Here is a 23,835-nt window from a genome sequence, read left to right as displayed (position 1 = left end):
GCTGCCAGTCTGAGTCTCTCTGCTGAACAGATATCAAAGGCTGCACCCACACCAGCTGCTGCTGGAGATCCTTTTCATTTAAAAAAAGAGGCTCTAACTATGGAATAGCCACCTTCCCTATAAAGCATTGCAGGGTGAGAGGCATCCTTCTCTGGACACGCATTGTGCTACCCAGCCATGATATCCCAAAGTACCCAGAGAGAGATTGGAGCCCAGTGACAGCTCTTTAAAGAGTTAACAAGCCTTCTTGTGGGAAAAAAATAGAAAGGAAATATAATTTTTTAAAAAAGACATATTTACAGTCTAGCTCCTCATGAAAACACCTTGGAAAAAGAGACATGGCAATTGCTCACCATCAGGCAGTGTCTTCATCAGGGCAAGTCTCGAGCTTTGGAGCAGGGGGCACCACAAGGGCTCAACACATCTTTGGTCTTTCTGCAGTCAGGGTTTCTCCCACCTGCTGAAGTTGTTTCCAGCCCTGGGGACCAGGCTTTGTGGGGGACAGAGGCATTCAGAGCAAGGAAGAGGCTTTGTGCCTCCTGTGGGCAGTGGGCTTGGGGAGAGGGATTTCAACTGAATGCTCACCCAAAACAAGTAACCCCCATCTGATCTGCAGCTCGGTAAAGGAAAACCCAGCACCTCCCCAGCTCAGGTCTTCCCATGGCATAAAGCCACAGACCACAGAATATCCAGAGCTGGAAGAGACCCACAAGGATCAGAGACCAACTCCTGGCCTTGCAGAGAGCAACACCAAGAACTGCACAATGTGCCTGAGGGTGTTGCCCATCCAAACCTCAGTGAAGGTGTAAATTCTGCTCCTTATTTCTGCTGTTAGAAGTTGTGATTCATGGAGGGGGGAATGTTGTGGGCTACGGAAGAGGAGGGGAGATGTGGTTCTTGCAAAACCAGAGATCTGGCCAGGCTTACCAAGAGCCAGGGAGCTGCTTGGGGGAGAGCTCAGTCCCCAGCTCATCCATTCCTCAGCCTCTTACAGCACTTGATTTCAGCCAACAGCAGCAGAGAGAAGACTTAGCACATTAATAAATCCCATAATACTGAATAAAGCACTTTGGTTTATGGTTTTGCTGTAAGAACCCACCCCTGGATACTTATAATTAATTGAACTAGAAGAAAAATAAAGATTTCCATTTTTTTTCTCACCAATTTACTTTTTCTTTTTTAAGAAGAAAATCACCACTGCTAATAAAAAACCCTCTCCTGATATTTACCTGCTTGGGTAGGAATATTGATCTCTGTGCAGAAATCAATATTCCTTATCAATATTCCTTATTGCACATCTCACTGGCTGATCTATCTTTCCTACAGAATATGGCCTTGGCTTTATTTTCAGAGCAGTTCTGCAATTTATTGTTCTCCCAGGTCATGCTTAACCCCATAACTCCAGGGAAGTGTGGGGAGAGGATGTGGGAAGAGCTTGTTTTCATCCTTCAGCAGACTTCACCTCTAACAGCAGCAGCTGCCTGCACTGCTGCCCTGGCTACACATCACAGCTGCCCTTTGCAAGACCCAAGGACCCAATTTCCAGCATTTTCACATCTTCTGTTCCTATGTTAACTACAGACAAAGTTTCCTGTGTAACAAAAGTTCCCACTGGTCTCCCTTAAAAGGGATGGGCTGAGACATTCCCGATCCACCCAGTTAACTCTTCCAGATTATCATCCAAGGCACAGGAGTTTTTATTGTCCTTTATTAAAGCACACAAGTAGCCACCTAATTGTCATTTACACTGCGGCAGTTGTAAAAATCACACCAATACAACCACTTCCAAAGGGAATTACAGAGCCAGCACTAAAGCCATCCAGCTGACCATGAGCCTGTAACTCCAGAGGCACAGTACAATAAAGTTTTGCTTTCAGGTGTTTGCTGCTCTTCTTACAACAAACTCCACTGAGCATTGAACAGAATGCCTAAACACATTCACTGCAAGGGCCATGGAAATACCCAAAACACACATTTATTGAGTACTTGAATATATAAGATCGTTGCAGCATAGTCATTATAACAAAATCCATATTTAAAAAATGCCAAACACGGGTATATTTTTTTCAGAGGACATAAATCTATTTAAAAACCCAGCCAAGAACAACAAAGGGAGGGTGGCTGTTCCTCAGCCAGCCACCAATGAATGTTCTCCTGCTCCCTAAGGGTAAGAACAGCCCGGCAGTCAGTTCCCAGCTTCAGCCCCAACCATTCTCAGACCCCATCAGACCATCCCACAGCAGAGGGGCTGAGAGGACCCAAGATCACTCACTGCCCAATGCTGTTACTGCACCCACAAATAACATCCCACCTAAAATCCAGTTTTTCCAAAGGCATGGATGAAGCTTGCCAGCAATGCAGTTCTCAAGGAGCTGTTCTTCACATGCCTGGGGTTTATATGGGATTTTCTGGTGAGGGCTCAGGGATTAACATCCACTACAAAGTGCTTAAAGTGCCCAGATTTCCTCCTCCCTCCAGATTGGTCAGGGGAAGTGCTAATTGCAAAGTTTGCTCTGGTATCCATCCAGATTCCCAATCAAATGCTAATCAGCATCAAAATCCTCCCAGCTTGAGCAGTTTACAAGGGATCTGGGTCCTACACGTGGAACACTGGAATTGCATCTATATTTTAAGCCCAACCATGAGGGAAACACTACATAGAAATATAACATTTGATTCCTTTGTACAGCATATATAAAGAACAAGACAGCATTAAAATATTGGCAAATCAATGCATTAAAACTACAGAATCTCATAGACCAGAGCACAAGAAATATATTCACATTGGAATCTGTACAGTCTGGACAACGCTGCTGGTTCTCAAGTTGAGAGACCTCCCCTCTCCAGGTGGAGGTTGGTGATTTGCTCCCCCGTCAGCACCACTGGCCACCACTGCCCGGATTTCCCTGGGCTGTTGTGCTACAGGGAGAATCCCAGCCTGCTGCCCTCCCCAGCACAGAGGGCATTCGGTGGTGAAACTCTTTGGGGAAGCTTTTGTTATCGAGTGAAATGACAGGACATTTCATTTTGCACAAAGCTCTGGCCTACTCTGGGAGAGGAAAATCAATCCATGGTTGGCAGGAGGGCTGGTACCTGGACAGCATTTCCCACGTGCTCTCAGCATCGTGGATCTCATTTCAGTTAAAAACATAAAACAAACCACAGAACCCCACATTTTGTATGGTTTGTGCCCGCTTATCCCATGTGGAGCAGGTGGCACTGGTTTAGGCTGCCTCCTCCCACCAGGAATGTCCATGTCTTCTGGAAGAGCTGCCATTCTCCCAAACGGCTTTCCCCAAGACATAAATACATGTGTCTATAGGCCACTTCATTCCTTCCTCCTCTCACTGAGGAAGATGCCCAAGGCATGCTTGGTAAGGAGAAATCCTACATGTATCTGCACCTATTCCACTACAGACATGTATATACAGACACATTCTGTCCATTATTACACTGGAAATACAGAGTTTAAAAAAAAAGTTGTAGCAGCATGTAAATGAGGAATTGTGTTCATTTCCTCAGTCTTTTTTCTTCCTCCTCTTTGGAGCTACGTCATCAGTTCTGACAGTCCCTTCTCTCCCTCTGCTCCCCTCTGAGAGGGGGTTTCACTGCTGATCCCATCTGCAGGAGCTGGCGTTTGAAGGCAGTTTGAATTTCTCTTCCCGTCAGCTCCCTCCTCTCCCTCCCTGCATCCTTCCCTGCACGATGACTCATCCTGGAGATGATCTTGGGTTTTGTCTGATGGCTCCTGCCCGCTTTGGCTGCAGCAAAGTCTGATTTCAGAGCGATGGCACAGGAGGAAAACCCGCACAGGAGCGCCTGGTGAGCCACGCGAGCCGTTAACATCTCCGCTCAGGGAGGACAAAAGCAATGCAAGAGTTCACATTTTGTCTGTCTCTCAGCAGCAGAAGCATAAGCCCCAGGAGCAATGCCTATTTTAAACCCTTGATTCCCAAACTCTCAATAATGTTGCAAACCCCAGGGTTTTGCAGGAATCAAAGGGCTGATTTCAAACATGTTCCATAGTGCAGGATGCACTGGAATTAAAAATGCATCAAATGGGCTCACTTTCTCTGCATGCTCTCGCAGTATCCGGTTTTCCCAACCCCCAAAACTGTTTCCTTGGTTTCTCACCTCTCAGTTTTGAGATCCTGCTAAAGGGCCGTTATCTGAGTTAGTTCTGACGTGGGGGTGGTCGGACTCTGCTGGGCGACAGCCACCATGGGGATTTCCATGCCTAGTCAGGCCGGATTGTTAGTCCCCTCTGAGTTCTTGCAGGCATAGGCAACATCCTTGGCAATGCTGCACATCCTGTTGGACATCTGGAGCTCGGTCCTGAAGGCAGTGGGGAAGCAGAACTTCTTGAAGCACGCCTTGAAGTTCTCATCCAAGAAGGCGTAGAGCACGGGGTTCAGGCTGCTGTTGGCATATCCCAGCGCGGTGCAGAAGCAGGAGATGGCCAGCTCCAGCTCGCTTTCTGCCTTGGCACCCAAGCACTGCACCAGAACAAAAATCTGGATGGGAGTCCAGCAGACGATGAAGACTGCCACCACCACGAGGACCATGCGGGTGATGCGTCTCAGGTTCCGGTCCTTCTCCTTGGAGCCCGAGAGGACACGGACGTTCTTGAGCCGCCTGATCATGAGGCTGTAGCAAATGGTGATGATCAACACGGGGATCATAAAGGAGAAGAGAAAGACACAGATGCCAAACACTGGATCCCAGTAGTCCACGGGAGAAGGGAGCTTAATTAGACAATCAATTTCTGCAAGAGTAAAAAAATAAAATGGAAAGGAAGATCAGCAAACACAGATCAAGCAGAAAAGCATCTGCACATGCAGATTAGTTTAGGTTAGTTAGGTTAATGGTTGGACTTGATGATCTTAGAGATCTTTCCCAACCTAACATAACAATTCTGTTTAATACTAGAAAATACTAATTCTGCATTTAATACTGGAAATTCCAATGTTATGTTTAATACTGGAAAATCCAATTCTATGTTTAATACTAGAAAAGCAGTAGCAGTGATACAGAGAGGCAGGGGCAGAAAGGGAAGAGTTAAGATGATTTTACAGCAGAGACCTCACCCCACTGATGAAACTGGCACCCCTCTCCCTGGCCCCTCCTGTCCACCAGCACCTCCCTCCCTCAGGATGCAGTTGTACTGACCATTGTTCTCATTCTCTGCAGATCCCATCACCATGGCCGGGATGCCAAAGACAGAAGCCAATGCCCAGATGCAAACATTGACCACCTTGGCCTTGTGGGGCGTGCGGATGTCCAGGGCTTTGATGGGGTGGCAGATGGCGATGTAGCGGTCCACACTCATCATCGTCAGCGTGAAGGTGCTGGTGAACATATTGTAGTAGTCGATGGAGATGGCGATCTTGCACAGGACATTGCCAAAGGGCCAGAAGCCCAGGAATGTGTCTGTTCCCTGAAAGGGCAAGGTCATCAGGCACAGGGTGTCAGCCAGAGCAAGGTTGAAGATGTAAATGTTGGTGGCTGTCTTCATCTTGGTGAATCTGAAACGCAGGAATGAGCAATGATTAGAGCTCCACCTGGCCCTGATGGGTCAGACACTGAACTTTACTGAAGCAGATTCTGCTCCTTTAGGAAGGAGGTGCTGTATTTTCTTACGTAGTGAGATTGGCCACACTCACCTTTCAACCTCCCACACAGATCAGCCCATCTCCTACAACACCAAAAATGATCCCTCCACAGTCAGTTCCATGGGCAGGAGAATCATTCCCTCAGACTGCCAGTGAGCACCATGAAAGCCTGAGGCTCAGATGGTGTTTCTCAAAAAATTACTTCAATAGGGCCAAGTTAGGATTTCACTACCTATGGCTTCATTATTGTAAGTATTGGTGAGAGCTTTAGCCAGTACGCTGATTTGAAAGGTGCAGGGGTAAGCTGATCAGCCATTTGGTGTGGACTCATGGCCAGAGAGCATGGCTAATGTGAGCTGTCAAATCAGAACGGGCAACATGGCCAGCCCTGGTCAGCCAAAAACTGTTGAGGAGCTAGGTTTGAATCAGAAACCAAAACATCACAATGGTTCTTCCTAAAGAAAGGAATAAAGTCACGAGTCAAACTCTACTTCAAAGACTTTTTGTCATTTCAGTATTACTTTTACCACATGAACCGACTGCCCCAAAGAAAGTCACCTTGCTCTAATGGCAATCAACTCCTTTTCACACTTGGGAAATGATGCAGAGCCAGCTGTGACCACCTATCCAGGGGGACGTGCAGCATCTGCAGAAATGGAAGCTCAACAGTGACTCTGTGGCTGAATCTAACATTTCAGCTCCAGGATATTCCTCTCATGGCCAGAATAAGAGCTCAAATAGGTATAATTTTAAAACTACAGCTCATCCATCATTTACTCTACTAATGGCCTTAGCAGAAACGTCGCCAAAAATGGCAGACAATGATGTTATTAACAGAGTGCAAGTTCATTTGAGGGTAACGCTTCTACCGTAAACTGCTGCACTATTTTCAGCCTGATATGTGTTAGAATATTAAGGGGTCTGATTTGACCTAAAAAGCTCTTTTTGCCAATTTGATTCAGAAAAGCAAACCCACAACTGCCCTTCTCAGTGCTGTGCCCTCCCCTGAGGGTCTGAGCTTCTTCAGCTCTTGATAAATGATTTGAATCCTTGGCAGAACATTATCACTGGCACATTCTGAACCCTGCTGGGACACATGGTGACGTGGCCAGGTTTGCAAGAGAAGCAGACAGGGGAGCCACGATCCAGACTATGAAGTCTTTTTTTACCTGCCTTGGAGCTCTAAGCTGGGCTCCTATCAGAGGTCTGAAAGCAGCTTCAGAAAGCAAGACCAAATGATCCTACGTTTGACCCTGAAAGCCAAGGGAAGATTTTGGAGGTGATCACTGATAGAAACATTGTTGGAAATACTTTGAGATCCCCGCACAAGCCTGAGTGAGGCTTTGCCTGGCCCAGAAATCAATCACAGGTTCTTAGAAAGCCAGCCCAGATAAACTTACATAACCAAAGGCAGTAGAAGGAAAATGCCAGTGCCTTTCCTTTTGTGATGGAATGAATGAGCAAAAGCACTTTGCAAATCCAACACAACCAGGCAGTTGCCAGGGCTTTAAGCTTTGGGATTTACTAAGGAGAATTACAGCAAGCTGCAGTGCCCTGAACTCCAGAGAAGCATCTCAGGGTGGGCAAGTTTTCCATTCTTGTTTGAATTCTTGCACTTGACATAAACGTGGCAAAGCACAGGGGGAGGAGGTGGGTGTGTGGGTGGATTCACTTTCCTCTCCAGGTCAGCAGAGGGGGATTAAAATGAAATCACTGTTTTATCAGCTCTCACAAAAAAAAAGCATTGTCAGCTCAGGCTTTAGGAAGTTATTCAGTCACCTAAGACTGTGGTAAGGTAAAGGCAAAGGTCTCCTGGGAGCTGCAGTTTCCCCTGAACACCACAAACCTGGCTGGGCTGGCTCAAGCTTCCCGAAGGTCAAGTTTGTTGCAGTCCATCCTTCCAGGAGGGCTGGAGCCAGAGGAAATTCATCAACATGCCTCTAACCCTGACTGCTTTCACTGATGTTATAACTCAAGGGAATAGCAAATTTGAGCAATGGTGAGCAACTTCACTGCAAAACAGAAAAACTCAAAGGTTGTTTGGGTTTGATTTTTTGTCATTGACCAGTGGGAGAAACAAGCAGCAATTCACCCACCTCCAACCTCCATCCAGCATCCATGGGGGTCAAAGCTGCCTCCCTGCACATTCCTGTGTGCCCAGGACTGAGAAGTCTGGGGCATCTCAGCCAGCCCTGAACTCAGGGTGTACAGATCAAACCTTCAGCTCCCTCCCACATCCCTCCAGCCCCACTCCTCCCAGACACTTGTCAGCATGAATTCAGGTGCAATTGCTCTGCCTGGCCCTGCAAAAGCCCTCAATGCACAAATCCCTCTCCTCTGCCTCCTTCCTCACCACCTCCTCGAGGTTACAGCAGAGCCACCTTCCCTCTCTCCCACACGGGACACACTGAGGTGGCTGTCCCACCACTTCCTTCAACACATCTTCCAGTGGAATTTAAAGCTATTTTGCACTTTTGAAAGGGGGGGGGGGTAATTAATTTACACCTAATTAATTACTTCTACACCACTTTCTCTACATGCTGAGAGCCAACAGTCATTGTCCCAACCAACCAATGTTCCCAAACAATTCCAGAATGTTCAGTACACGCAGAAATCAATCAATCATTTCTCTGTGGATTAATGTCTATTTCTTTTCCTCCAGAACTGAGAGTGTTCTGTCTCTTAATCTGCACAAAAAAAAAAGACAAATTAAACTCTGAGGCTTTAGGAGGCACATCAGTTTCTTCCTCCATGACACAGCTCTGCTGCATATAAGCCTGTGGATTCCATGGAGGACATTAACTCCCTGCTGGGCCACTTTCTTGCACTCTGCCACAGAGGTAATTTCCTAATGGAGCATCTCCCACAGGGTGGTTCTCAGCTCTCCATCCAGCTCCCCCTTTATCACAACAGTAATTGCTTTACTCTGCTCTCCTGTTCTCTCGGATGCTGAAACCTGAGAGGAAAAACACCTGGATATCAGCTCAGAACTCATCTTCCCCCTCCTTTTTGTTAAGCGGACCCTCTGGTTAGGGGAGCACACAATCTGGGAGAGGAGATTAAGGGCAGGTCATTAAGGGTAGGTAGGTAGACAAACCCTCTGGGCTTTAAGGACCTGTTCCTCACAAGAATGGATTCTGCCCCTGGCTGAGCCTCAGGGTGAGCTGCAGACCTCTTGTTTTAGCATCTTTCCCTCTTTGCCACCCAGCCACAGCAAGGCTGCAGGGCTGGGGCTAAGGACCAGCTGGCTGCAGCAAACCCACAGCCCAAAACAGAGCTGCAGACACCAGGGGCAGAGGGACCAAAGCAAAGCCTGCAGCCCTGCAGAACCCTGAGCTTTATTTCCAGGAGCTCTCTGCCTCTTGGAGCCTCTTGATTTTAATATGTGTAGCTTCAGCTAATTAGGATGCAGACAGTGTTGTTCACCTTGAGCAGCTCCCTCCATCCCCACCTCACACCCCGGCAGCAGGGACAGCCTTTGCCCCCATCTCTGGACATGCAAAAAAGAGCAGAAAAGGCCCAAGGAGGATTTTTACTGAGCTGCTCCCACCCTGTGATGGTGGAAATCAGCCCCACTTCTCTCCCATCTCTGCTCCCAGCCTGCTCCCAGCCCTCAGGTCCTGTGAAGCTGATATTTGATCTGGCACGTTCTGTCATGATTTGTGTCTCCTCAGCCGTCCGCCCACACTGTGCTCTCTGCATCCCTGCTGCTCTGATCACCATCCCAGAGCCCCCTCAGCTTAAAACTTCTGGCCAGCTTAAGATGATTTATTCTTAATGGTTCAACAGGCCCTGAGCAAACACACAGAATTTGAGAAGGACAAATTTAAATCAGTCTGCACTCTGAGGCCAGACACTACAGCAAAAGCAACCACCAACAAGGCACCTAAAAGCCTATAAATTACCCAGCAAGACAGGGACTGACTAGGAGGTGAAAGTTAGGGAATCTGCAGCCAGCCAGGATGAGAACACACGTTGGTGTTTTCTTGTCCCTGAGTCTCACTGCTCTGTCTGAGGGACAGCTATGAAAAACCAGCCCCACCCTGCGCTCCAGGTGTTCTCTGGGGACCAGTGTGGATGGTGCTGCCATGCCAAGGGAGGAGGCTCTGTAGCTGCTGTTGCAAAGGCTTCAGCAGCTCACCCAGGGGCTCCCAGGGATGCTCCCACATCCCTGAGCAGGTGCTTGGACACCAGGAATGGTGCTCTGGTCTAAGAAGGGCACTCATCAGCATCCACCCTGCAGCAGGATGCTCTTATCCCTGCTCGTGGGTCAGATCTGCCTCTGCTGAATTGCTCATGTCCAAAATGCACCTGGGAATTGTCCAGTCTCTGAAAAACACTGGGAACCAAGTCCCGTGTTGAACATCACAGAGTTACTACTGCACATGGGCAACTCCCTTTCACCCACCTCACCACAGCCAGGTGGAACAAAGAGCCCTCCAACACACCCTGAAGCTACAGGACCTGTGTTAGCAGGGGCCAGATGTGGTTACCGTGGGTCATGTGGCTGAGCCCAGCTCACCTGGACTCATGCGGACCCAGAAATCAGGGAACTGCAGACCTGTCCTCTGTAGCCATTATGACAGCAGGATCCCCTCCTGCTCACCTGACCATCCTCCCCTGGCTCCACTCACTTTCCAGGGCAAAGAGACCTTGGGGTGGGTTTCATTCCTCTATAAGCTGCAGTAATTTATGTCTGTTTATTTTATGTTTCAAGGAAAAACTAAGAGGCAGACCTGGAGACAACAAAGGTCTCAGATGGCCCCACTCGTGTCCACTGGGTCCCCACTGTGTGAAGCACTCACTTCATTTCAGCTCTGAGACACACATCTGGTCCAGGCTTTTCCCTTAGAGAGATTTCTATTAAGGAATCAGGATCTCTGAAATGTCATAATTAACTTCATTTCCCCTGTCTCATCACAGCCAGCTGCCCTCACCCCTATTCTCGGGGACTGAGGCAGTTTTCAAGCAGAATGACAGCTGGCACAGCATCCCCTGGCAGGCTCATGATGCGGCACCTTCCCATCACATCCTTCCTCCTAAAGCTTCACCTGGAGGCAGCAGATGAAAAGGGCCTAGACAGCACTAAACTGCCTAAAACATTGCTCAAAATGCTCTGAAATGTGTTCTGCCACAGACAGAGCTGAGCATCCCCAGGATTTTGCCAGGCTCCCGACAGAGAGCTGCCATAGCAATTTCTTGCTGCCCAAGAAATGAGGCAGCATTCCCATGGGGGTTTGAACAGGAGGAAGGGAGTCCTCCAGATCCCCACTGCTCAGCATCACAGCAGCTGGAGACAACAGAGACTCCCTGGACTAGAAGCTGCACCTTGTCCCTCCCATGGCACACCAGTGGCTGGCAGGGATTTGGGGCCTCTGTCACCCCCCTGTAACAACACCTGGGTCAGCACCATCTCCAGCCCCATGAGCCAGCCCCACCCCCGGGGCCAACAATTCATCCGCCTTCCCCTTTGCTTTCCTTCCTAAAAACAAAGATCTTGGGCAAGCAGCCTTGTAGACTTCAGTTAATAGCTAGGAGGGATTTCAGCAGCCTGGTTTCCCCCACTCTCCCCCCAAACCCTCTGTTCAGCTCCTTGTTTCACATTCATTAAGAAGCAGAACAGGAAATATATGCAGAAGAGAGCAAACAGCAGAAGGAGGAGGGAGGGGAGGCATCGTCTCTGCTGGCAAGGAGCTCCAGGATGAGCCAGCAGAACAAAGCCACAGACGAGGCAGGTTCCCACAATAGGCCTTTTACTGTCCAGGAAATCGTGTTCCTCACAAGAGCCCTTCTCCATTTTACCCAATTAGTGCTGCTCAGCACTGGAAGGGATCGACAGTCACATGATGACTGTCTCTATAAATTAATCATTCCAAATGTTAAATCACTCCAAATATAATAGAGATGTAGGCTGGGTTCTACAACACAGAGGAAAACCTAGAGGAGGATTTGAAGCTGCACTTTTGTGTGAAATACCAGATTTAAAAACTTTTCCCTTGGTGCTGCAAAAAACTCTTTCAGGAGAAACAAAAAAATGAGCTATCCTGAGGCCTCCAACTTCCTCGAATGCTGGTATTAGAGCCTATTTATTTCCCAACTCCCTCAAAACTGGGAAACTGTTATTGTCTGTAACACCACCAGTCTTCTTCTGGAAGAAAATTTTCCTATGGGCTGTGTAATGTGTTGAAGCCTGATTATCCTTGCTGAAGCATGGAAAGAAAAAAGCTTGTGTGCGGTGCTCATTACCTACAGCGATAGGGGTGCATCACAGAGGGTTTGTCGATCATTTTTCCATTAATGGAAGAGATTTATCATTAAGAGCCCCAAAACCCTGTGTGGACTTGCCAGCAACCAACTTCCAACCTACTGAAAACCAGGTGCTATTCAAGGTGTGAAGCATCAAAGCTCGAATCTGAGGAGAAAAACCTGTGTTTGAGAAGTTCATCAGCATCCTCCTTGTAGGGCCACCACTTGGCAGCTCTGCATCAATCTGTGTACGTGGCCAGGGTCAAAAGTTTGATATTGAGCCCAATTCATCCTCACACCTGCTCCTGACCTCAACAGACAGGGCAAGGAGAGAAGAATCCTGGACAGATATAACCAGAAGTTGTTACTCATCGACTCAAGGGTCATTGCCTTGGCTATAACTCAGTGTTGGTCTCAGCTCAGTACTGAGCTCCCAGGGGACACGGATGGGGAATAGCAGCTCCTACTTGTGCTCTACCTCAGTTATAACCTCCCCAGCACACACTTTACAAGGGGGCTCTCCAGGCTCACCGAGTTTTTTGGAAAAAACAGAGGTGAATCACAAAAAAGGACTCCCCAGATAATAAAAACTTATGTTGGCTTTTATGTATATATATGGGGTTTCTGAATAAAAGGAAATAGAGAAATGGAAAAGCCTGAGGGCAACTGGAGGCAGACCCTGTCTTCAGTTTTCAATTGCTTAAAAACTGTGAAACTAGAGGACACACACAAAATGAGGTAAATTCCAGGGGGGATTCCAGTGCTAAATCCCACTTTCTTTTCCTGAGTTGCCTTTATCCAACTGGAAAGTATCGAAGTCAAAAAAGGTGTGGAGCAGAAGCCAGTATTTTTCCTGCATAGCCATGGCACAGGTCCACCCTGCCCAGGACACCAGTTTGGGACAGTTGGGTTACTGGTGATCCTCCAGTCCCAGCCCTGGGATCAGCAGGGCCAGCAGGATCCTGCCGTGCACATCCCACCAGACCTCTGCAAACAGGGAAAAGATTTCTGCCCAGACTTCTCCCTGCACACATTAAGGTTCATGCACGGGGTAAGGACTCCCTTCCTCTGCTGCACACGGGCTGGCATTCCCATGCAGCTACATCATGATCACCATCATCAGACAAGGGCTTCCAGCTTCCAGAGCCTCACTACTCACACACTTACACACACCCACAAACTGCTCCAGTGATTGCTACTACACTGGGAAGGAACACGAGGTCTTCAGATATGGCACCAGTGTGCTGCAAACCTCCTCTCTGCATCTGCAGACTCCCCAGGGCTAAGGGGATCCCTTCTCCCTGCCATAAACTCCTCAGTTAACAGAGCACAGACAGGCAGCCTGATGAACAGTCATGTCACTTTGTCCTTGGAGCAGAGATTTAACCACCCTTCACCAACCTCTGATACCAAAGACCTAATTTTGCAGCATCTCCCCCAGCCAAGTTGTAGTTATTCAGGAGAAAGGTGCTTTGGAAGCAGTTGGGCTCCTGGCAGGAACAAGACAATCTCACCAGTGCCTGAATACCTGCTAAACAATGTCATCTTCTGTTGGAGGATTCAGCCTGTCTTTTCTTGTGCTGGCAGCATCCACCTGCACCAGGAATCTGCTCCAAGATGTGGATAAAATGGAAGCTCCCTCCTTAACACGCAGGGTGCAGGGATCAGAAGGGGGATGCTGGGGTTGAACATAATTACAGCCCTAAGAGCTGCACAAACTTACTCTGTACTGAGAGGGCAAACAAGGTTTCTGATTCCCAGAAACAGAAGAGTTTGAACCACAGCAGAAGCAGACAGGAACTCTCAAAATGCCAACAATTGGCAGGGAGGATGGAGTGGTGCATGCTCTGTGCCGTCCCTCTGCAAAAGTCTCCCCCATTCTCCTGACTTCAGCACAAGGAGCCAGAGAAGTTGCCCTTAACTCTGCAGCATCCTCTCACGTCTTATTTAAGTCTGCAGGCTCCACAGAGGTGGAAGATTTACATTTGTGATTTTTCCCCTGTAAAAGTAAAAGGAAGCTTCCCAGCAGGCTCTTTCCTTTGCAACAAGGTTCAGCTTTGGAAAGAGCCAGCTCCCAGATGGAGCAGCACCTGCAAACACAGCTGGGGTGCCGGACACAGCACAGGAAGGAGAGGTCCCATTAAGGAGCCAGCACACCCTGGCAGTGGAATGCTCCCAGCACGTCACCCTCCCCAGGGACATCCAGCTCCCTAAAAAAATTTTAAAAGCCCAATTTTTTTTGAGCAGATCTGCTCACTCTGTTCCATTCTCTGGGTTAAACTTTAGGAGGCACCAGAGGGCAGCTGAAAACTGGCAGAAACCTTCATCACAGCCTAGGAAGGGAAAAAACCAGATAAAACCAAAACAATAAAGCAAATGCCACATCGTTACCTCTAAAGCACATCTCAAGCCCCAGGGAAGCGCCTGCCTGCTTTACCCGCAGCAGGGATTGAGGGAGGGAAGGTCTGCCCCGCTCCCAGCTTTCCCTGGAGCCTCCCTGGTGTCCTACCTGACGATCACATACATGACGGAGCAGTTGCCCACCAGCCCCACAATGCACACGATGGAGTAGACGACCACGATGGTGATCTTGATGCTGAGCGGCAGGAAACCGTCCCCTGTGCTGTTGTTGAACCAGTTGCTGGGCAGAAAGCTCAGGTTGAGCATGGAGGAGTCATTCAGCAGCTTCCTCAGGTCAGGGTCTTCAAAAATGTGGGCAGGGAAGAGCGGGTCCATCCCGAAGCAGCAGCCTGCGCCAAGGACCTGGGGCAGCAAGAGACAGCTTTAAAATCTGCTGATCAAACGAGTGGCGCGGGACTGTAGCGAGGCGAATGCATGAGAAACGCCGGGGAAGGGTGATTTATTACCAGGGAGAAGGATGATTTACTGCCGAGGAGCACAGCCCCCCTCCCCAGGAGCATTTTAATGGGATGCAACCCTGAGAGCCTGGCGCATCCCGAGCACACAGGGATCACGCACATCTCCACACCGCCGGCGCAGGGGACGTGCCGGCTGCACACATCATCCCTTCTCCGAGGGGCTGGATGTTCCCACCTGCCTCTCCCATCCCTGCGGGTCGGTGAGTCCCCCACATGCGGTTTTGTGCCCCCAGACCTTCCCCTGACGCCCGTGTACCCCGAGAGCCACCGCGGCTCCGGCACGACCTCACCGGTCCGTATCACGACAAAACAGCAGGAAAATCCCGAAGTTGGCAATAAACCCCAGCCGGCTCCGTACCTGCGGCAGGTCCCCTCTAGCGCAGCTCCGGACCAGACTCCACTCGCCGGGGCCACATCCAGCACCCCCGAGCCGGGGGATGGGGGGGACACGGGACAAAGCCGGGGGCTCCGCAGGTGGAGGAGGGGAAAGGGCTGCTCTTGCAGGAAGGGATGCTGCCAGCACAGGGGGCTGCACCCCGGAGCCCACGTTTTTAAGGAAAAGGGAGGGATGAGGGAGAGGGAGGGAGGGAGGACGGAGGGCGGCTGGGCAGAGCCAGGCTGCCGGGCTGCTCCTACTGCGTAAGAGAAAAGCGGCAGGGGGAAGGAGGAAAAGGGGGGGGAATGATAAATAACCAAACGCAGCGAAGGGAAGGCGAGCCCACACCTGCGAGACACGGGCAGCGTCCTCCCCCCGCCCTGGGGGAGCTGCGGTGGCCTCCTCGTCCCACCCTCGGCGCGGCGAGGGGGGACCAGCACCCCCCCCCAACCTCCCCAAGCCCACCCTGCCGCAGCCCCCGACCCGCAGCCTACCTGGGGTGGGCCCCCAGCAGGAGACGCTGGGAGGAAGGGAAGAATCGGGAAAGGCTACTGGGAAGATCGGGATTCGGGAAGCAGATTCCTCCCTCCTCTGCAATTGTGCAACCTGAGCGCTGTTCTAGCGCAGGAGCAGCGGAATGGGGAATCTGACCTAGAAACTGGCGAAAAAAATACGAGGAGGAATGAGAACTACGGGCAGAAAATTGTTATTATTTAACATTCTTCTGGCAGCGCTAGCTAAAGGTCATTTTGGTAACCCAAAACATCCTGCACTTTGCATCTGAGTTAGATATTTCAGAAGCTGCAGTGCTAAATTCCTTACCTCAAGGTGGGGTGATCTACACAGACCCCTCAGATACCTGCACTTCCCAGTCTGACTGGGGGACGTTGACCCTTGATAAACTCGGGGCCCAGGAGCTGCAGAGCCCCCCAGGTAGGCCAGCCCCCAAACAGGGTGCACAGTTTGATCCCAGATCAGAGGTGGATTGACAGCTGAGAACCAGAGCCCCCTGCTCTGGTGCCTCTGGCCATCTGCAGTGTTTCCCCAAAGAAGCCATTTCCCAGCAGTTTGGGGAAATTTCTCAGTGTTGGGGACACAAGCAGAGACACGCAGGTCAGAGCAAATTCAGGGCACACTTGCCCAGGAGGTGGAGAAAAAGAACATGTGCTCTTGGGCAGCAAAGCTTTCTTGTCTTCCCAGCTCACAGCCAGCCCAACACAGAGCTCCTGGGGCCCAGCAGGCAGGGCCCCTTTGTGCTCCAGCTCTCTTTTAATGGATGTCTGGGGATATGTAGCACAAAAGCTACACCTTCTTCACCAGGAACACAATGCTAAGGTATGGTGCTGCATGGCAATTTTCTTGAAAGCTCCAACAAGAGATTTCAGCTTTAACAGGGACAAGGGGAAAAAGCATGACCCAGAGCTCCAGCCCTCCTGTGAAACAGAACAGTCTCACTGCTTCAAAAAGTGGGGGTTCGACAGTCCATTAAGGGGAGTGTGAAATAAATATTAGACCAGACATTACCTTAATTGTCAGTGGATTGATTTCCAAAGGCTGAAGGAAGGACAGCAGTAAATCAGTGCAAGAGCTCCCAGCTGGACAGCCCAGGAGCTGATGGGAAGAATATTTGCAAATTCAGCTCTGCTCCTCTCTGCTGGCTCTCACCCCAACAAATGCTCTCAGCCCTTCCCACACTCCCTTCATGTTAATGCAGTGCAGCAAATACAGCAGGTTCACCTATTTCTTTATCTTGTTGTAGCTTTCTTTTTCGCCTGAGATATGTTTCAGAAAGGCTGCTGGAAAAGGGATCAGGATTGCACTTTGAACTACTGACAGCCAAGATATGTGTCTGGGAAAAACATTCTTCCAAAAATTCCCCTCATCCATCCCTCTAGTTTCTCCTCAGTGTTCATCCCTGACCTCCTTGCATGGGGAAAAGAAGCCCAGGAGGTTCATGCTGCACCTTCAGTCCCAATCCTACTGCTTCACATGATTTCACCACAATTATAATTCAATAATGGTGAGATTTGTCCTTCCAAAATATCTCATGGTATCTTAACACATGCTCCTCTCAGGATCCCTGGGATGAGAGGAGGACAATCATCTCAAGAGCAGGATTGCCAGATTTTCTCCTCATCAGAAGTCCCCTGTCCACTGGGGTCTCTGCACCAAGGCCAGGAAGAAATGCCACCTAAATTTTATCTGCATTACCCAAACAGGACTTCTCCCTGCCTATTTCTTTAAAAAGCAGATCAACTCTTAAGCTTGAAGGTTTCTTAGCAGACAGCAAGGAAACAAAAGCTAAGAAAAGAACAAGACAAAAAAAGCCACCCTTCTTCCAGGTGATGCCCAGAGAGCCTTGGTGGAGGCAGAAGATCTCACACATCATTAGGAGATGCTGAATTTATGAGAGAGAGTCCAGAGCATCAACATGAAGTGAAAACACTTTCCACTAGAGCAGATTTCTCCAAGCTCCATCCAACCTGGCCTTGAACACTTCTAGAGATGGGGCAACCACACATATCTTTCCCATTTCTACCTCCAAACTCCTGGAGCATCAGCACAGTCTACATGAGCTGTGGATGAAAAATCCTTAACTATTTCAAGATAATCCAGTTCAAGTGCCAATAATTGCATCTTCTGCTGTTTCAACCAGTTTAACTTTACAGACATTGTTCCTAAACGTGGAGAACTTTTGCTGATTCTGCAGAAAACAGCCCTCAGCCACCTGCATCTCATAACAGCAACAGCCCACAGGGATTTTTTTTCTGCCTTTCCTTTCAGGAGGTGAAGACGTCTGCATGTCAGAGCTGTTTTGCCACCTTTAGCACGGTTTGTCAATCTGTTTAATCAAGGCCATCATAAGCAGAGAATTAATTTTGCAAGATGTGAAATCATTTTTTCATGCAGGGAAAGAGCACCTGGGCTGGAGAGGAGCAGGAGAAAGTCTGGGGGGATGTGGAGTGTGCTGGAAAGCAAAGGTTCAAAAATGCAGCTGCCACTGCTGGGATGATGGGCACCTGATTAATGACTTGCCAAAGGCTAATTAGCTAAATTTGTACCACAACCACCGGTAATGGGTGATATTTGTTCTTAGGACATTAATGATGACAAAGATTTAGCAATGAAGTATCCTTTCCTAAGGCAGGGGAGTTAGAACAAGATGATCTTTACAGATCTATGGTCAACTGTTAGAGCATCAGGGAAACAAGAAAAAAAATAAACAAAAAGACATAAAAATATGAAAACATTTTTCTTGAACCCTAAAACCCACTTTTCCAGAGCAGCCTCTACAAGGAGACTCAATGGCACTTCACCGAGACCGTGGTGACAAATTCTCTTCCTTGCATGGTGCTATAAATCATGTAACAACACAAGACAAGAGAGATTCCACAACTGGATTATCTGCCCTCCATGGCCAGCAGACTCATTCAAAGAATGAGAAATAACATCTATTAAGAAGGGGACATTGGCTTCTTCAATATTTCCAGTAATACATATTCATTGTAGCTTTTGTACTTCCTCAGTCAGACTCATTTTAGAGATGGCAGAAGCCTCTGCAGAACCTTTTCTGCACTGCCAAGCATCAGAACGAAAAGAAAACCAGAAAAAGTGTTCCCAAGGAGCAAAGTGGGGCCTGGGGACAAACACACTGTGGGAAAAGGCATCCTGCTGACTGCAGCTTGCATTGGGATGTTCCCTAAATCCCAGACCCAGCAAGGGGAACGGGGTCAGTGGGATGTCACAGGCCATGTCCTACCTTGTTCAAAGTCCCAATCTCCCTTCCACGATCACTGAACTTCCCGGGAAGAGCAGATCTGGGACAAGATCTCAAGATGCAAATGGCAGGGTGATGGTCCAGCCCATATCAGAGGTGACTGATCCCGGTACACCCCATACACTCTCAGACCTAGTCACAAATACAAGCTCAGACATTCATACAGATTTTAGCTCAGCCCAGCAGAGGAGGGCAGCTGAGCTCATACATCCCCACATCCCTGAAGGGCAGCTTCACCTGCCCAGTCTTGACACTTCTGTACCCTGACAAGGTACTTCTGTACCTTGATGCTGGCTGGGGACCTCCCTGCCAATTCCTGAGGCTGCAAGGAACTGGTTCATAGGAACCGGCATATTATGCAATAAACCAATTTCCTGAAGAACCAGCTGGCTCCCAGGGCCACCAGGTTAACAAAGCTGTAGTCAATGGTTTCCTCTTTCTAAAACAGCAGGACAGCAGAACAAGTGTAATTCATGTCCATTTCATGCAAAAATACAGATGAAATTTCTCCATTTCGCTTCTACCCATCTACAAGGTCCATGGTAAGGAGAATAACCAGGACTAGTGCCAGCAGCCACCTGCATTTTAAGAACACTGTGTATGCTGCTAGGCCTGATCCTCATTACTTACAAATAATTAGAACAGATCTTGCTTTCACCAAAAATTCATTTAGAGCAAAATCCCCCAACCTCCAGCAGGAGAAAGAGCATACAATGCTACCCACTTCACTGATATTTTATTGTCTGCCATTACTATTTGCAATTTTCAAGGGACTGATCATTTCAGGTGCCTACAGATGAGACCATTAATCTTCACTGCAACATTAAATTGTGTTTTACTGTCTTCCTCTTTTTTGCATCTCAAACTTGTGAACCTTAAAGCAAGCAAGTCCCTCTACTCTTACAAGACAGAAACCCCTCCTCCCCCCATTATCCCATGCCCAGGACACCGATTTTTTCACCATTCTGGGAATGGGCATCCATCGTCCAAGGCTCACTGTTTGGGTGTCCCAGATGCTGAGAGAGTAAGGGTCTCTGATTTCAAGAAAGGCAGTGATGGTTGCAGGACTGACACAGGTACTCAGTAAGGAACAGCAACAGATGATGAATTTAGATCCTCTGAACATCATTCCAGCATTTTAACCTCTTATCCCTTAGGGAGGAAAACATCTCTGTGCTCAAATGGTGAATTTCACAGGAGCCTTTCAAAGTAAAGATCTGCTTATCACCTTTGTGCTGCAGCTCTTTTACATAGCCAACAGCTTGGAGAGCAACAAAATCACTGCAAAAAAAGCCACGAAGAAACCCAGAAACCATTTGCAGTTTGCTTCCCCCTGAAGAGATGTCACTCAAGTTCTCACTGTTGTGTGGATCAATAGTAGCTGATGCCTGATAAACCACCCCAAAGCAGGATGTTTTCACAGCTTTAACCCACTTGAACTCAGCCTCAGAAGCCTTCCCTCATTCCATTTTCCAGCAAGAGGAAACAATAGACGTTTACTGAAAATTTCAAGCAACAATAGAGGGAAATGCATTCCCATCAGTTTCTCAAAGGCTTGAATATCTGCCTTGAAAAGGCTCCAGCCTTTAACAGATCCATGACTGGGGAGAGCCACCAGTTAGGTGGAGGAGATGTATGTAAATAATATGCACCAAGCAGCAGATACGTGCTGTCTCCTCACATATGCTATTTATGTGGCTGTCATGCTCTGGAGATGTCACACAAAGAGCCGTGGCTGCAGCGCTGTACACACACTCCAGCTCCCCATAATTTAACATGGGATTGAGAGTCAACAGCCTTACTGGGATAAGCTGGTTCCAGCAAAGCTGTGCTGAGTCACAGAAGCCAAAAAACTGGGCCTGAATGTTTGACAGAATAAAAAACCACTTCTAAATGTATGTCACAGATGTCAGTGGCTGCAGCCAGCCATGCCTGCCCACAGGCACTGGTGGCCATGGGAGGGGCTATCCAGCACCCTGGGCTGCTCAGAGCTCACTCCCAGCTGAGGAAATGGTACCATTCCCCTGCAAAAGTAGCATTTACCCTCCATCAGAAGCCTCTCCATTCTTGCCTAAGAAGCTGCTCCATCCCACAAGCTGATCCATTTCCACATATTCCTCACCCTCCACACAACCAAACCCCCTTCCCCAACCCCATACAGCTCTTTTATCCCTCACCCACCCAACCTACATCACCTGCACTCATCATGGAATGAAATTGTGCACCTGAGGCTCCTCCTCTCCTTGGAGTTTTCCAGCCTCAGCAAAGTTTGTGGCACAAATGCTGCAGTGACAGCTCTGGAACTGGTGGAGCTTTTCAGGCCCAGTTCAGGAAAGCCACTGATGCTGATACTGAGTGTTTGTGATTGAGCCAGGCTTTTGAATGTGAAAAACTGTGTGAAAAGACCCTGAGCAACACATATCCTATTACTGTTTTTCTCATCTGGTTGTGAAAAGTTGTGTGAGAGGTCTTTAAGAAATAGCTACCCTACCACAACTTTCACTCTCTCAGGAACACAGAAGGAACACATTTGGGGCTGTTATTTAAGTGTTTTCCAAGCAGGAGGCACAAAGCAGGGAACAGCTGCACTTTGGCACCTCATCCTCTCCTTCAGACACAGGGAGATGCTCCTCCAGACCTGACCCCAGCTCTGTCCCAGTTTCTGAACCTCTCATTACTTCCCTCAAATTGCCCTCAAGACCATTTTGCTTCACGTCTTCTGCTTCTTCCAGGCTCACCCTCCCTCACCTTCACTGAGGCCGTGTCCGTCTCCAGAGCAGCGTGAGCTCGGTGCCGGAGGCAGGATCTGCCAGCTGCACTCATCACAGAAACAAGGATTGACTTTTTACACCGTGTCTCTCCTGCAGGCACCCAGAGAGTGCTGCAAACTCTGCAAACTCTTTTGCGAGATGGATGGAGGGGGAGAGACGCCAGGAGCCTGGGGGTGGAAAAGGGGCATCCCAGGGAGGTGGAAATGCCTCGGCCTTGCAGAGTCCTGCTCCGTGCCAGAGGAGCTGCAGCTGTGAGGGAGGTCCAGACTGAGGGCACCATCATCTGAAAAGAACATCCCACCAGGGAGCTGGGACCCCAGAGGGAGCAGGGTCACCCACCCCTGATGGCTTTCCCACCCATTCCCACCAGCACAGCCATGCGGACCCCCAGCCCCCGTCCCACTGATCCCATCCCAGCTCAGTTCGCATCACAACCTCTCACAGGACTTTTATTTGCTCTGCTCCAAACAGTCCATCTCCAATAAAAACCAGAGTGGATTTCGCCTGGAAAGCATCCCAGATTGCTGAGGAATTCTGATGGCATCCACCAAGGGCTGCAGCTTCCTGAGCCCATGGACATGCCCGGGGATCACAGTGCTCAGATCTCAGCAGCATCAAACGGAGAAACAGCTGTGACAGATGAAGCTGGGAACTTACATTTACTTTCGTGAAATATTACTGTTAATTTCGGTTGGGTTTGGTTTTTTGATTTTTTTTTCACTTGAAGTGTCTCAGATTCAATCCAGTAATTAAGGAATGCTTTATAACACACATTGTGTAGGACAGGAAACCTATTCCTTCCCCAGACCTCATTTTGGCATCTGAGCACCAAACCTCCATATTTTGGAGTGCAATAGTGACAGAGCTGCCTTGGAGAATGCAGAAACACTCTTAGACATCTAATTCCTTTAAGATTTCACTGAATTAATTTCTGAGGAAACTTTGGGAGACCATTGCCACGTGTCTCTACTTTTTATTGCTACTATATATGCTGAAGGCTTCCCAATACCATCCTGATGTGTGATTGAGGCTTTCTAGTTCTAACATAATAAAAATCTGCAGAGATCAGGGAAAATCCTGGGAACAATTTTTCCTCCCTGTCCCGATGCCCTCTGTCTCGTGACCTCTGGATCTGGTGACGTGCTGTTCCAGAAAGATGTTTCTACAAGTTCCTCCCAAGGTTTCCCTATGGCTGAGGTTTGGTGCAGATGGATTAGGTCCCCGTTCCACACTGAGGGTCAATCCAGGTGAGAAAACAGACTGAAGAACAGAACAGAAAGCTCTCCTGGAGTTTTCAAACACTTTGTTCTTGAAATAAGAATTTTAAAAGTCCAAAAATTATAAACCTCACTTGAGATCTTATCTGTATGAGGTCACCCTACAAGCTGAGACATCATCTCATGCTATCCATTGGTCTCAAGAAGATCTGGATGAGGGCTGAGGAAAAGGAAGAAGGGAAAGGGCATTTTTAATAATGCTGAGGGACAATTATACTTTTGGAGGTTTAGATTTGTGCTTTCCTACAGGCTTTGATCTTTCAGACAAGGTGAGTTAGATTTTGCAATATGTTTGGAGTTGCTTCTACTAACTTTGAAGTAGATATTAAAGCAGTTCAGGGCCACAGTCACCAAGGGTGGTTGGTAAATTTTGCCCAAGGATGCCTTTTATTGTCTCCTCATTGTGAACCTCGGAATATGACAGTAAAATTTAATGATTTAACAAGCTGCCTTATTACTGCCCTCTCTGCCCTTGTTTTCTTCACTGAAGCTTTCTGGATGTGAACCGTTCCAGAGAAGCACACATGCATCCCACTGCAAATCCCAAAGCCTGTGAAATGGGCTGGTTGACACCTCCTGCCCAACACCTTCCCAGCTCTTCCACGAGTTTGCAAATTCCCATTGGAACCAGCAGGTGATGCTGAAGCAGAAAACATGGAGTTCATTCTGCCTTCTATTAGGCTTTTATTCTCCTCCCATAAAATTCACAAGTGAGAAAAATCCTGCAATCCTGGTGGGGTATTTCGAAACACGAGATGGAAATGCTGACATGAAGCAGACGGCTTTGTTCTCACTGTCTGCTCAGCTCCTCCATCCCAGGGAATACACACTGGGCTTTTTCACACCAGGATGGAGCGAGGACACCTGAACTCATAGAAGTTCTCTCTAGTGGAAGG

General features: G+C 48.5%; 1 protein-coding gene and 1 long non-coding RNA gene across 2 annotated transcripts; one reads left to right on the top strand and one right to left on the bottom strand.

The window, feature by feature from the left end:
- Positions 1-1,681: 1,681 nt before the first annotated feature.
- On the bottom strand, positions 1,682-15,750 carry OPRL1 (opioid related nociceptin receptor 1). The gene is made up of 5 exons (XM_032127225.1): positions 15,608-15,750; positions 15,096-15,372; positions 14,368-14,621; positions 5,170-5,525; positions 1,682-4,765 (listed from the first exon to the last, which is right to left on the bottom strand). Exons 3-5 carry the CDS (start codon positions 14,592-14,594, stop codon positions 4,242-4,244), a joined length of 1,107 nt encoding a protein of 368 aa, XP_031983116.1. The 5' UTR covers positions 14,595-14,621; positions 15,096-15,372; positions 15,608-15,750; the 3' UTR covers positions 1,682-4,241.
- LOC116452605 lies at positions 14,630-23,393 on the top strand. Its single transcript, XR_004243548.1, has 2 exons — positions 14,630-14,937; positions 21,624-23,393. It is a non-coding gene; the product is annotated as an uncharacterized LOC116452605 (long non-coding RNA).
- Positions 23,394-23,835: the final 442 nt, after the last annotated feature.

Source organism: Corvus moneduloides, chromosome 17 (assembly GCF_009650955.1).
Source record: "Corvus moneduloides isolate bCorMon1 chromosome 17, bCorMon1.pri, whole genome shotgun sequence".
NCBI lineage: Eukaryota > Metazoa > Chordata > Aves > Passeriformes > Corvidae > Corvus > Corvus moneduloides.
This window is presented reverse-complemented; position numbering and strand designations above follow the sequence as displayed.

Excerpts from the sequence above, each read along its gene's own strand:
- OPRL1 (XM_032127225.1), bottom strand. The coding sequence starts at position 14,594 with ATGGACCCGCTCTTCCCTGCCCACATTTTTGAAGACCCTGACCTGAGG. Across the intron at positions 5,526-14,367 it reads GTCATGTATGTGATCGTCAG|ATTCACCAAGATGAAGACAG; the intron begins GTAGGACACCAG and ends CCTGCGTTTCAG. Across the intron at positions 4,766-5,169 it reads TGCAGAGAATGAGAACAATG|AAATTGATTGTCTAATTAAG; the intron begins GTCAGTACAACT and ends TTACTCTTGCAG.